Raw genomic sequence first — 14,220 nt, 5'->3', positions numbered from 1 at the left:
GCACTTCGTCCCTTTACTGACAATCACATGACAACAGGCAGCTCCTACACTGTAATAAATGAGTCTGTCATATGATATGTATAACTTCATATATCTGATCAAATGTATTCAATATAAATGCGTGCTTGATTTTGTGACACTTATTTAAGTAACTTTCAAACAAAGATGTTTGAGATAGTATCTGCTAATTTTGGTTGCATTAAATATAATCTTTATGTAGGTCCATATGTAATTCTAAATTAAGAGATTTTTTAATGAATCCAACTCAATAGATTAGCCAGTTATTATTGGTCTGGTTGAAGAGATGAGAGACTAAGTGGTTAGTGTTTATCTTTAGTGAGTCTTCAGGCAGGGAACGTCAGGTAGTGTTCCTTCCTTGGTGATAAAAACACAAGTTGGAGTTTTTCGGTTCTTGTACATCAGACTCTGTCCCAATTAGAGTTTTAAATGTAAAGGGACCATTTTTAACTGCCTCAATTCTTTAAAGAGCAGTTTAAGGTTTAAGGGTTAACGGTCTGTTCGTGTATTTGTCCATGCATATATAGTGTTTATATGTGTGCGTGAGAGAGAGATAGACTACTGCTGGGCCACTGCTCGATGGCTGCATTTCCACCGCAGTTGCAATGGGTGTCACTCTTTTCCATATCAATTTCTTGATTTCAAGGCTTTTCTAACTCAATCCAACGGTGTGGTTCCTGGTTCTGAGAGTTCCCCTGGGGGAAAAAAAATCTCAACATCATTTATTTCATGAATTAAATAAATATCGGATAGAATACATTAATATCGGTGCCAAACACAGAAGGTAAAACATAAATGACACTTAATCAAAATGTGGGGGCTTTCTTTAAGTGATTCGAAGATTTACTTTCTCTCTTTCTCCCTCTTGCATGCACGCGCACACTCGCATATATGACGCAAACATACACCTAATATAAGATGAGAGAGAGTAAGAGCTGCACATGCACTCACAGAGGGGACACAGTCATGTGATGGTTAAACGTTAATTTAGCAGTCGATCCCCCTCTCAAGCACGCGCAGTCACGCACGTGGTTGAGCCAAAGGCTTCATAAACAATCCGCTACCACCGAGTCGCTCAGTGTTTTCACTGATCACACATCAGTGCAGCGGCTCAGAGAAGATGGCACTGGCTGACACAGAGCTCGGAGGGTCCAACTGCGGAGACTTGGGCTCTCCATTCTCAGAGATTATTGAGCTGAATGTTGGCGGACAGGTTTATGTCACCAGGCACAAAACTCTGATCGCGGTCCAGGACTCCCTGCTGTGGACCATGTTTAGTAAGAAGTCCCCAAAGGAGTTGGCGAGAGACAGCAAAGGGCGCTTCTTCTTGGACAGAGACGGCTTCTTGTTCCGCTACATCCTAGATTACCTCCGCGACCTGAACCTGGTGCTCCCGGACTATTTCCCGGAGAAAAGTCGTCTACAAAGGGAGGCTGACTTTTTCCAGCTGCGGGACCTTGCCAAACGGCTAAGCCCACGCATGATTAAAGACAATTCAATAAGCGAGGAGATAAGCCAGAGCGACACGGAGGAAGGAGCGCAGCAGTGCGGCTCCTCTGGGGCCATGGAGACTTTACGCACCATGACGGTCAGCTCCAGTGGGACCATGCGCTCCCCATCTTTGGACTCCAGAAAGTCGGGTTACATCACGATAGGGTACCGCGGCTCGTATACCATTGGCAGGGACATTCAAACCGACGCCAAGTTCAGGAGAGTGGCGCGCATCACGGTGTGCGGTAAGACGTCTCTGGCCAAAGAAGTGTTTGGAGACACGCTGAATGAGAGCAGAGACCCGGACAGGCCTCCAGAGAGATACACATCCCGATATTATCTCAAGTATAATTTTCTAGAGCAAGCGTTTGACAAGCTGACAGAGGCGGGATTTCACATGGTGGCCTGCAGCTCCACAGGCACCTGCGCCTACACCAGCAACGATCCAAACGAGGACAAAATATGGACAAGCTACACTGAATACGTATTCTGCCGGGAATAACTAACTGTTAACATGTGTTGATATACATTTCATGAAATAGAGGGGAATGTCTTTCAAGGTGTTGCATTTGCTGTGTTGAATGGTAACGTTTGTCAGAGCGAGTGGCTCCATTATTCTAAGAATAGCGAAATGCCAGTAGGCTGTTATAAATCTGTGATTTAACACACAGTGTCCCAATAGATTCTACAACAGACAGGTCGTTTTTTCAAGTAATGATCATACAATGTGATTAGGGCTGCAACTGTTATTTTCATATCGATTATTCAATTAGATTAAAAGTAAAATAAATTGTATAAAAATGCACATCAGAATTTTGAAGAAGGAAACATGTATGTCTCCAGGATGCTTCATTTGTCCATCGAATAGTCCCAAACCCCAAACCTTTCATTTATATTGAGAAAACAATATTTATGAATCTTTAAAAAAAAAAAACAACAGCAAATGTTTAACATTTGTGTTTAAAAAATGAATAACATTTTTGGTTATAACAAAGTTGCCCTTTTCAAGCCAGTAAATCCTACAAGGTTTAGACTCATTTTAGGGTATAGGCCAGTCAATGCACTGGTCCAATGAGTAAACATGCCTCCTAAAAATAAACATATTTCAAAATGAATGCTAGCAGAGTGTACTGGATGTTACTGGAAGCTAGCAAACGTCAACAATCAGTGTTTTGTGATCAATATTATGTATTCTTTATCACTATTGTAGGGGGATTTACTAGTTCTCAGAATATCGCTGTACAAAAGTTGCAGCTCTAGTTTGTTTTGAGTGGACACAGCCATCCTAAGTTAGCACCAACAAAATGCCACTATCTCCATCTCATAGAGATGCATGTCAATGTTTCTGTCAATTCTGACTCAGTGCTGTGTGAAGTGATCGCCATCCAAGAACAGATGAGCAGCGATTAGTATTCAGTGTCATTGTAACTTCTAGGCTTGCTTGGTCACCAGTTTTGTACTCTAATAATAAGCAGTTCTATCACTGCCATGGCTGTAAGTGTTCGTGCTTGCTTGGTAGAGTTGTTTGTGTTAAATCTGTTCAGATGAAATAAAATCTTATACTTGGGTTATTCTCAGCCCACTTTGCCAATCTGCCTATCTTCTTTATAACATCTGCACAACATAAAAAAACAAAAACAGAGGCATTTATTGCCCCACAACCTTTTAAATTTTGCTCAGTGGGGAATCAAAGGAGTCAGCCTCAAAGAGAGATGCCCTACCCAGGAGCCACAGCCCATCATGGCACTATGCCTGAAAGCTCAACAAAAATTTGTCATACTGTTTTAACCCAGAAGGAGCTACAAACGCAAGAGGCAAAACCCTGACCATGAACTTCCCTTGGCTCTGACTTGGCAAAAACCTTCCAAAAAACAGCAACTTTCAAGGCCTGACATCTATTTTATCTCCCTGTCAGTAAATCACACAAGCAGAAAACCTTGCCACCCGAATGTAGTGTGCATGTAAATACTGCACAAGGATCCGTTTTGTCACACAAATTTCAGCAGCTTGCAAGTCGCATGGATGCAAATAGTGCAGCTGTGCACACATGATGTCATTATCATTTCAAGTGTAAATAATGAAAGGGTCCAGCAGCTGCACACCAATAGGAGGGTCCGGTCTGGCAGGGATGCTGGGTGAATGGGTGAGAGTTGATTGGTACACCTCTGCATGTAAAAGCAGCTTGTGTGGAAAAATTATGGATTATTAGTATTACTCAAACATAAATGAAAAAAAAAATATTTGGGAAAATTATTTAACTTATACTCATTTGAAATCACAAACAGAAAAAAGGTTTCGATAACCAACACTGAAAACATGCCTCAAACATGAAAATCCTACGTGTAAAAAACATGTGAAATGATGGCAGACTTCCATTTAACTGTCTCTCCTTCAGGGTTCTTGTTCTTGGCATGTGTGCATCTTGTCATACATTCATGCCTTCAGGGATCCTTGGAATCATCTGAGCCACTCTGAAATTAATTTGTAACACCACAGTCCAAATATGTAAAAGGTTTCTGTGATTAGGCTCAACTCCAAAAAGTAGATTTGCATGATAAGAGGGTCTGAGTTGAATCTCGTTTTTTTTTATATTTATTTATAGAAAGTCCAGTGGGGCAGCATTTCCAATATGGTGACCACCAGCACTGGCTTCAATTGCCTCTTCAGAATCCAACGGGTGACATGGGACCACGTCTATGAACAAATGACACATGTAGCAAAACCATCTTTATGACTATGTAAGTTACCTCTACTGCGCAGAATCCAAGTAGAAGAAGAGATGTCAGCATACTTACTAAGATAAGCCAGGATAATTTCACACCTTTGAATTTAATCATTATTTATACACGGTAATTTGCATATATCAAGCTGACCTTCAGTTAATAATACACACGCTATAGGCTTAAATAGTCGTGATACCAGAGTTAAAACATAAAGGAGGAAAGCAAAATGGCCTCTGCAATATATCCAATAAAGCCATTTTTACAGGATTTTTTTCTTTTTGTGTTTAAAGAAATTACACATGTAGGAATATTCTGAGTCATTATTGAACAGAGGTCATGTCCAAATCTCACATGGTCCCATTCTGGTCTAACTTTGATAGGAATCAAAATTCCAAAACATAGAAACACTCCGGTCGGTGATAAGTACTCTGTTGTTATTTGTACCAGCTTTGACTGGAGCACAAACAGGAAGCATCACGGTTCAGTCAGCAATCCGTCATGGTAATCAGCCTCCAACAATCACGGACTCACGCCTACATTTACACACACAAAACAGTGTGATCAGAGAGCTTTCACATGACTTACACTCTCTGCTGGGGGAGGGAACCCACAAGAACATGTGTGTGGCAAACGCTGACATTCATGCAGCTGCAATCCCATTGTGTTAAAAAAAAAAAAAACATTTATTTTTTTCAAGTCTGTTCAGAGCAAGTTGGATTTTATATCTCCCTGGGGGATGCAAATTATCTGTATTTAATTAAATGATAAGAAATCACAAATGTGGAACCATTTGGATGAAAGACACATTGTTTTTTTTACTTCACTCTAACGCCATCTGATATGAATCTTAATGTTGAAAATATTGCTTCATTTAGCTTAAAACCAAACGTCTTTTCATTGTATAATTATAGATATTTAATGTTTGATTATTCAAATGTGTAGAGGCAGCTTCTGAATTTGAGTATAACATTCAGGAGGTACATTTCTATACTTTTTGTGACGAGCTGTTTGACGAAGAAGCACAAATAAAGAATAAATGAACTGAAACAAGAGAGAAATAGTATTCTTGATTCTTATTGGCATTTCATTGTGAGAATGAATGATGGAGAACACTGAATGGCAGATAAACATACTTCATAAAATTCCCACGCCTGCTGTGTTTAGTTAAAACTGAAATATAATAAATGTGCTGTCAGCTGTTTCACTGTGAGTGATGATGGGATAACAGGGAACAAAAGAAGGAAGCTGTGAGACAAATTGAATCAAGGTCTGCAGAAAATAGCAAGATTGAGAGATAAGTTTATCTCTCCTGTTTGTAATATTAGTTCTCCAGACTCTGTGTGCGCATGCTCCATGTGGAGCTCCCAGCCATGAACCTCAGGACATCAGGACTGTTTGAATTGCACGCATGGATCCAGGATGCGTTTCAACTTCCTGGAGTTATTTTAGATCAAAGTCTTAATCATTAGCACATCACAACAGTAACTCCAGACCAAAGGCTTCATTATTCTAATTAAATTCTGAGTCAGAAATACTTTTTAAACTTGACTTCCTCGCAACAGGGGATATGCATCAGTCAGTCTTCATAGGAGGAGAGACCCCGCTGTTAAGTGAAAGCATAATATCGTGTTTCAAGGCTCATGATCCCAGGAGCAATCCATGAGTGACTACGATTTTAAAGAGTCTATCAAACATCTACTTTTAGTTTTCCCCACAATATGCTTCTCCGGTCAAATCTGCAGCATCCATGAATACTCAGAATCTTATCAGAAAACCAGAACAACATACATTGGTACATTTTATAGCATACTAACTGCAACTTTACTCCCCCTCATGTTAACCTGCATGCTATCTTGAAGGGATGTTCATCAATTTCAGCCTCATCCATCTACCTCTGTCTCCGTGAAGCTAATGGTATGAAAAAGCATTTTAAGTTGCTGATATCTTCTGGTCTCTTCGGCACAGTGGCAAATCTTTTGTTCTTGCAGCACCAGCGTCTTTATGTCACATAGTCACATAGGAACTACAGCGAGAAATAACTGGTCATACAACTCCAGCTTTAGTTAAATAATAGACAACTGAAGAGGCAGACAAAGACAGAAGGCAGATATGGAAACAAAATGTTTTCTCAAGCCAATAGAAAAAATGACAGTTAAATGAATACAAGAGGTTGGTACTTCTTTTTACAGTCTATGGTTTGTGCAAAGTTTGTGTTTTTTATTATTATTATTTTTTTTTTACAACATACCATGAACAATATATTATTGTGTTCATGATATTTGGAACACAGGGGCAAAGAGAGAGAGTAAAGAAGCAGCCCATGTAGTTAGTGTGGTAAACTTGCAGTTGAAACAAAAACCTGTCCTGATAAATGTTAAAGGAACACTATGGAGGAATGGGTTTGGTGTGCTTGTGTGGGCGGTCATATTTCAGGAGCGGCGCACCACCGCTGCTAAATGCATACAGGGGAAACACTGCAATGTCAAAGTAGATACGGTAATTTGTTGGATGTTTGTCTTTGTTTACTGTGTTTCGTTTTTCTTCTTTTCTTCTGGAATTTATTAGCGGGGTACACTGTGTCACGCTGCTATAATGTCACTCTATTACGTAGCTGACATGGCTATTGGCATCCGGCTCAGACGCCACCTACCAAAGAGGGCTTGGTTGGCTGTGGAAACGCAATCAAGATCAGGCTTTGCTGAACCAAACCGTACCAAACTGATCCATACTGGACCACTTGGCCGAAATAGGGCTAAAAACCTCTTTTCATAAGAAGCGGTGCAAGTTCTTATGACATGTTGGTGTGTCGGCGTGATGGCATGATGTGATACCAAGACGAAGATGCTTCACAAGATTGGTCCAGCAATAAACGGTCATTTCAAATAATCATCCTCTGCCTGTTGTTGTGAAGAGAGCTATTTACTCTGTCGTCATCCATCATGTCTCTTAGCTCCAGCCATTGTAAAACACCATATTGAGATCATGGGCTAACTTGTTTCTAGCTGAAGGCTGGTTCGTGAACTTTTGTAAGGTCATCAGAACTTCTGCTGCCAAAGTTACACAGGTGCTTTGTAGAAATGGGATGGATGCCAATCTCCCTTTTGAAAGTTATCTTATTATTTGATAGACTTTGAAACTAACAATTTAATGTGAATGTTCCTGTTGTTGCATTAGGTTTGATGTCACTGTTCTACAACAAAAGCAATTACAACTTACTATCCCACATACAGCTAACAACGTATCTTACAGTGCTTTGCAAGTCTCTAAAGTGCTGTGCTTCCACTTTAGACCCTTTTCATTTCACACTTCTCTAAGAGGACATCAAATGCCGTCATATGTGATCAGCAGCATGCACATGAATGCAACGTGTCCTGATCACCTGCGCTCAGATGCTGCTCCATTTTTATTCACGAGGCCTTTAAGCCACCCACCTTTTCATCCCCCTGAGTTCTTTAGAAAATTACAGTCATCAAGTAGAAAATGCTCTTTCCACTTGCATGAATGCAGCTTTTTATGCTGGGGCCACTCATCTCTCATGGAGGAGACATTTTCTCTGACTTCAAGGGTTTATTGCACATCAGATGTCATTTGAAGCAGAAAATAATGCACATTACTTGAATGTTTTCTTCTTTTCAGTTTGATACCTGCACTGTAGGGCCACTCTTTTAAGAAATTCCCTACCTCTTTATAAAAAATGTAGTTTGTGCAGAGCCTTTCCTGATTTTACTTGAATTTGAATTGGTATTGTTCTGTCATGTCTTTGGAAAAACAAAAAGATTTATTTTAAATAACATGTCAAAAGGTTAAAAGAAAGAGCTTGCTTCTTTTGAAGAAGATATTTGTTCCTACTTCGTCTGGTTCATTCAGTGTGGAAGTGGCATCATTAGCGTTGCTTCATTGACACTCCAACTCAGATGTGATGTGCACGATGGCTCAGTAAATAATGCAACACAGTTGAACAAGTTAACACTTAAAAAGCATATTAACAGAACTCGTCATATCCGTCCTTGTTTTTTTTTCATCATGGTTTGTTCTGATTTGGAGGCTTTTCAGAAAGGGACCAAAACTAGACATAGTAGTAATCACACACAGCTGAGACTTACAACAGCACAGGTGAAGACAATCAGGGCAATCAAAATGGATGCATATTTCTATTTCAAATATTTATAATTCTGTCCGAAACTTATTAATCCATTTTCTTTCAATAACCAGATACGTTTCTGAACCGCCTGTTTTACATCATTCAAAAAAATGTCAACGTCCATTTTTTTATTTTTTATTTCAGTCTTTAACAGCGATTGAAGGTGAAAGCTAAAAACAACAACCCAACATGTTATTTTTGAGGATGCAAATGTCATATGTTCTCTGTTTTGGAAACAAAAAAAAAAGTGTTTTCATTTAGTGAAGCATACTTTAAATCATGTATGTAATATGATTTTTAGAGTGATTTGTGTTTCTTGCTGAATCTGGGAAGTTGTTAAAAGTTGTCTGAATCATTCTGCAGGGGCTGAATAAGTCCAACATGACAGACTAATGTCTGCACGAACGTGGTTACTTTTCCAGTGGTTTTTACATGAACTCAAAGGATTTGGTTTTTGGGTTTGGTTTTGACAAGATGTCTCAAAATTACAGGGTGCAGTTGCATACATGAAAGGGGCAAAGGATCAAATTAAATGCTGACGTCTGAGTGGAGAAATACTCACATTTATTATATCTGTGGACACAAGAGTGGAATACCTGCAGAAATAGTGTGTGCTTATACATTACTTGTTAATTACTGCACTGCAGGAAAAAAGCAATTCATTCTTTGCGTCTTTTTCAACTCAGATCCACTTAGCCTTTAATAACTCTGAAATGCACTTTCAACAACACTCTGCGTGCCATCAGAGAAAACCTATACTTTTGTTACATATGGCAGGAATTATTTTAATGACAGGCTGGTGCATGAACCACAGGATCTCTGGTTTCCTTTAGAGTCTCCTTTGTGCGGTTTAAGTTGGCTTGTTAAACAGCATTCACAGAGCATCAAGGACTCACTTTAAATGCACTCCAGTTGAAGTGATGAGGACATGACTTGTGAACTCTATGTTCTTGCTATATTTTAACTCTTTTTTTCAAGGGCTTGATTTTTTTTTAAGAACTCGTATGAGAAATGATCTTTGAAATGACAACCACTTGCCAGTTTTTGCGGAAAAAAAGGAACTGGATAATATGTTTCTTCCTGCCCAGATTTTGTAATGATGGTACTGCAGTTTTTATGATCAACGACAGATTGCAGGATTGCATAAAGAATCTGATGATAATGGAAAAAAAGAGAAATAAATATAGTGCACCGACACATCTTAGGCACTAAAGATACAAGTCCAAAATGTGTTAAGGTCAGTACAGGAGCAGAATAAATGGAATTTCATGAAACATTCTCAAACATGTAATATTGTGTGATGTAGAGCAATCATGGTTTTAGTTTTGAATTTGCATATTTCTTTTGGGAAAAACGCTGATGATAGAAATGTCACCAAAAGTACAAAGACTCAATGCGATCATTTGTGGTCTGACATAAATACAGTCCTGACTATTTAGTCTAAAATGCTTGTAACTGAACACTAATCAATGATATTTTCACATGGTCGAGACAAATGCAAACACAACATCTTAAATTATTCTTGTCTTAAATAGGGAAGTAGTTGATATTCCAGCTTGTTTTTTCTTTTATGGGACCCAATTCAAACTCAATGAACAATTCAAAGAAAAGGGTCATTGCACTTTTCTTTAATCCAGGTATCTCTTTGAGAGAACATATTTTTTGTTTTACTGAATACCAGTTCTCCTTCTTTAAGGTTATAAGAGAACAGGACATATAAATCACAAACGATTAAGGGAACAATTTGAAACGCAAGGTCAATTTCTTTATTCTAACCGTCTCAAATACAGTCTGGAATTTCTATTCATTAACATTCAAAAGAAACTGACTATCGGTCTGCTTGTTCTGCAAACTATAACCTAATAGATAGAAACACTGTAACAGTAAAAGGATATGGGTCTCAAGGCCACAACTCACAAAAAAGCCCTCTCAGAAGCTGATGTAACCACAGAAAGAGCTGTGTTGTTCAGATACAAAAGAACTGTCTGTATCTATCATCAGATTCAAAGCAAGGACCGGGTGGAAAAAGAAACAAAACATTCTGTATTTCACAGGTGATTTCATCCAGCGGGCTTTGAGCTCTGATGCATTGTTCATCTGCACACTGGCAGTCTGACAATCCTGTATTTGTAGCAAGAGGAGTTCATGGAAGCCCCTACAGATATTATGTAACATAAGCTAAATCAATATCAGCCAACAGGGACACAGTTCTGGTGGAATATGCTTTCTCTGGGTTTTTTTTTTAAGTTACATTTTTGAACAAACATTGAGCCAAGAAAACAACTTTCTGAGGAGCAAGGAGGAGCTGTTGGCCACATCAGGCCAACATCTTCACAGATGGACAGATCAAAGCTATAATGAACGTATCGAAATGTTTGCAGCAGCACAGTACTAAAGCTTGAGATATGCAGAAAGGCTGTGTGATAACAACAATGACAGTTCGCATGTTCAGAACCGAGGACAGTATTTAGAGAATGGAGATGGAATGGGGAGAGATAGAAACACAGGATTTGCAATCAGGAAATATATCTGACATCTGCTTGACTTTATTCGACAGATGTTTGCCTCTGCTGCATTTGTTTACAGGTTTTAGCTTGATTAGCTAACTAGGTCGGATAAGCTCCTTTTAACACAAACCACTTTTTCTTCTTCTTCTAATGATGACATCCATGCAAGGGCACAGAGGAGCCACTTTATATTCTGGCAAGAAACTTATGCCCTTACTTATATTGGTTTTCAAGGATACAGTTGAAGATGTAAATGAGATCTGCCTTATTTTTTTGTAGCGACACAAACATGAACTCATCAGCTTCTTTGAAAGAAATGCTGAGGGACAAGTTTCTCTGGCAGAAATCTCAAATCAAATGATCTACGCTGGAGCTTAAACCTCGAGGCAAAGCTCAAGCTGCATGTCCTGGTAAGCATCAGTGGAGCTATTTCAATGCTAGAACAGCATCATAACTAAGAACAACTTTATTTGGAAAACCTATTTTGGTTCCTATCACATGCTCAACATCAGCTCTTATTTGTATCTAACTTCACAATCCTGTTAAAGGTAAACCACATAATTTTCCTCATTTCCTCTTCTTTTATCAACATTTTCATTTTGTCCCCCTGAAAAGGATTCTAAAATATCTGGTTTGAGGTGTATCATGTTAAATGAATGAGACTTAGCTGGGCAAGTGAGTACGTGTAATTGGTTCTTTATCAAACTGGCAACATGTTACTGAAGTGAAGCACCAAGTACCAACCTGATGAACCAATCATTCCTCCATCTCCCTTCTCTACCCCACAGACGACACTCAAACCACAAGCTAAGGAGCACAGAGGGGAGGACGTGGGTGCAGACAGAGCACTGAGGGAATGCCACTTTCAAATTGATGGTAGTTTTTGTAAATTGCAAACCCTGCCTATAATATTTGTAAAATAATTTCATTTTGACATATTCTATTTAAACTGGACACTCGACACTTTAGACTGGATACCTTTGGTTTTAGCCTTTCCTCCCCTTTGCTAAAAGGTTTGCAACTTCAAATCTCTCACTAGACTTTTCTCCTCTGTTTCAATGTTGTTTTTGATGACAGTATAATAACTTAAAAAAAAGTGCTATGCCTCTGTGCACTGCCAGTCAACTATTGTCCAATTGGACCTACATTTTTTCTTTGCTCTCACTATATTTTCTTTTCTCTCTCCTTCTCGAGATCTTTGCTTGTGTTGTGCTATTCTGATGAATTGTAGAAGTGTAGAATTCATTTGAAAATATTAAAAAAAGGAATTCAACACACAGTTTTTAATTGCAGCGTCCTTGAAATGATACAATTAAAAAAAAAGGTGTAAGCAGTGAAGACTTGAGAGGTTTAATGACCCGACTCTAAAGGAGAAACATTTAACTGTGCATCCATCTCTGCCATTATTCAGAAGGCTCAACAGTCTGCAATTGAATCTCTATTATATATTGACTCGGGTTCTATATTTTCTTCCGTTTACAAAAACCTGCCGCTTGATCCCCCAGAGCGCTCCACAAAAGCACTGCTGACTCTGTCAGACAAGGCTGTTGAAGAAACCGGTGAATTGCCTGAGTAAGTGCTGTTATGTAATTGATCACAACATCTAAAGCCCCACTGAATCCATTTTTAACGACAGCTGTTTATAACTGTCATGTTGTACCTTTAATCTTTCCTAAGAGCTTATGGGAAGGTCAAGTAAGAGAGCTCTTGTAGCATACTCTTATAAAAACACCTCTGTGAAAATGGCAGAAAGTTGAAGGCATTGAGTGTGTGTGGATCCATTTCAAATTATGGATATGATAAATGGTGGGAAGTATTCAAGAGTGCTGACATTGCCAGTTTGATTTCATTCTTTAATTGAAGTGCTGCTGAGACTTTCTTTTATTTATTCATGTGCTTGTTGACAGTGTCTTGTTTTTCCAAGTGCATTAATTATCTTGGCCTATCCTTGCACTAGATGAAGCTGACCCATGAAGATCTGTTCTTCCCCTATGCACACAGATTACACTGAGGTTGATGACGACAGTGCAACAGGTGGTCCGAGGAGTCCCACTCAGTGCATTCCTTTTTCACTGTGAAGCTCAGGTCACACTGAGACAGGTGACATTTAAAGACTCTGCAGTGGTTCTGGGAGATTTTCTGGAAATATAAAGGTCAAATGATGCCAGGGTGGCAGAAAGAACACCAACAATATGCTCACTGCTTGTTTTGTCAGTGGGGTGTTTCACATTTTTACAAATATGCAAACTTACAACTGCTAATTTTCAAGAGCTCACATACAAGTGCAAACTTTGAAGTGAATACTTACAGGGGCATACTTTCAAGTGCATGAACAATAAAGCCAATAAAGCAGCTATCTATAAAGCGCCTATCGATTTGTTCATTAGTGCATGTCTTAAAGTGAATATACAGTCAGTGCACTTTCAAGATGTTTGTTTTAATTTGCATCATTAAGCTATTGTAAAACACCCAGGTTGTCAAAGTTAGTCTTATTTGTTAGCCTTTCATTCAGCTTGGAACATTTTTTGACAAAGTTAGCTAAACTTACCTCAGAGGAATAGGCTAAGAGTGTTTCAAAGTCAAGCAGCATATTCCTCATTGTGTGAAGAAATATGAAATGCTTTACATACTGTATAAATATAAGTACAAAGCCTGGAAAGTAGGAGGGTTAGGGTTACCAACAGAACACAAGAGCTTTCTTTTGAAAATGTCACAAGCTATGGGGTGGCTGTTTTGCAACGACTTTAGAGCAGGCTCTACATTTACACTCAGATTGAGTCCTTGTCATAAACGCCCCAGGTTCAACTTTGGTCCTTTGGTTCATGTTATCCACTCTCTTTGCTGAAACTTCAATGTTCATGTCAATACGCTGAAGTCTAACAGTTCAGTAGGTCATGCTGGACCAGGTTTTCACAATTAAGCCAACAATGATCCCAGCCGAGACACTACCATGTTATTGTCTTCATCAAATACATCCAGCCTGTGCTCTTGCATTAGTTGTTTTTCACTTACTTCGCCTCTAAGGGTGTCATTTCACTCTCCACTCTGGCCAAGATGATGGATAGAAAGGTCCGTGGACTTCAGGGAATAAACTTGAAAGCTTCACAGAGAACATTTTCGTCATCATTGAATTTCTGTGGGAGAGATATAGACGTATTAATTAATTAAGACGAATTAATAAGGAGCAGTATCAGTTAGCATCATTAGCTTGTAAGAAGAGAGAACATTAACTTCCTATGCATTTGAGTTAAAAATAGACACTCAACTTTGAGAATGCTGCTGTATGAGATAACAAATCTGAATGGAATTTTAAAGAACCTAGAGACACCTTGTCGATATA

At 38.9% G+C, this 14,220-nt stretch overlaps 1 protein-coding gene across 1 annotated transcript; it reads left to right on the top strand.

Annotated features, from left to right (window-relative positions):
- The first annotated feature begins 952 nt into the window (after positions 1–952).
- On the top strand, positions 953–3,100 carry kctd12.1 (potassium channel tetramerisation domain containing 12.1). The gene has a single exon (XM_079358287.1). It carries the CDS (start codon positions 1,139–1,141, stop codon positions 2,009–2,011), a length of 873 nt encoding a protein of 290 aa, XP_079214413.1. The 5' UTR covers positions 953–1,138; the 3' UTR covers positions 2,012–3,100.
- Positions 3,101–14,220: the final 11,120 nt, after the last annotated feature.

This window comes from Symphodus melops (genome assembly GCF_947650265.1).
Source record: "Symphodus melops genome assembly, chromosome: 12".
NCBI classification, from domain to species: Eukaryota; Metazoa; Chordata; class Actinopteri; order Labriformes; family Labridae; genus Symphodus; species Symphodus melops.
Note: the sequence above shows the minus strand (reverse complement) of the source record. Positions and strands in the feature narration are given on the sequence as shown.

Coding starts and splice junctions, on each gene's coding strand:
- kctd12.1 (XM_079358287.1), top strand. CDS start 1,139: ATGGCACTGGCTGACACAGAGCTCGGAGGGTCCAACTGCGGAGACTTG.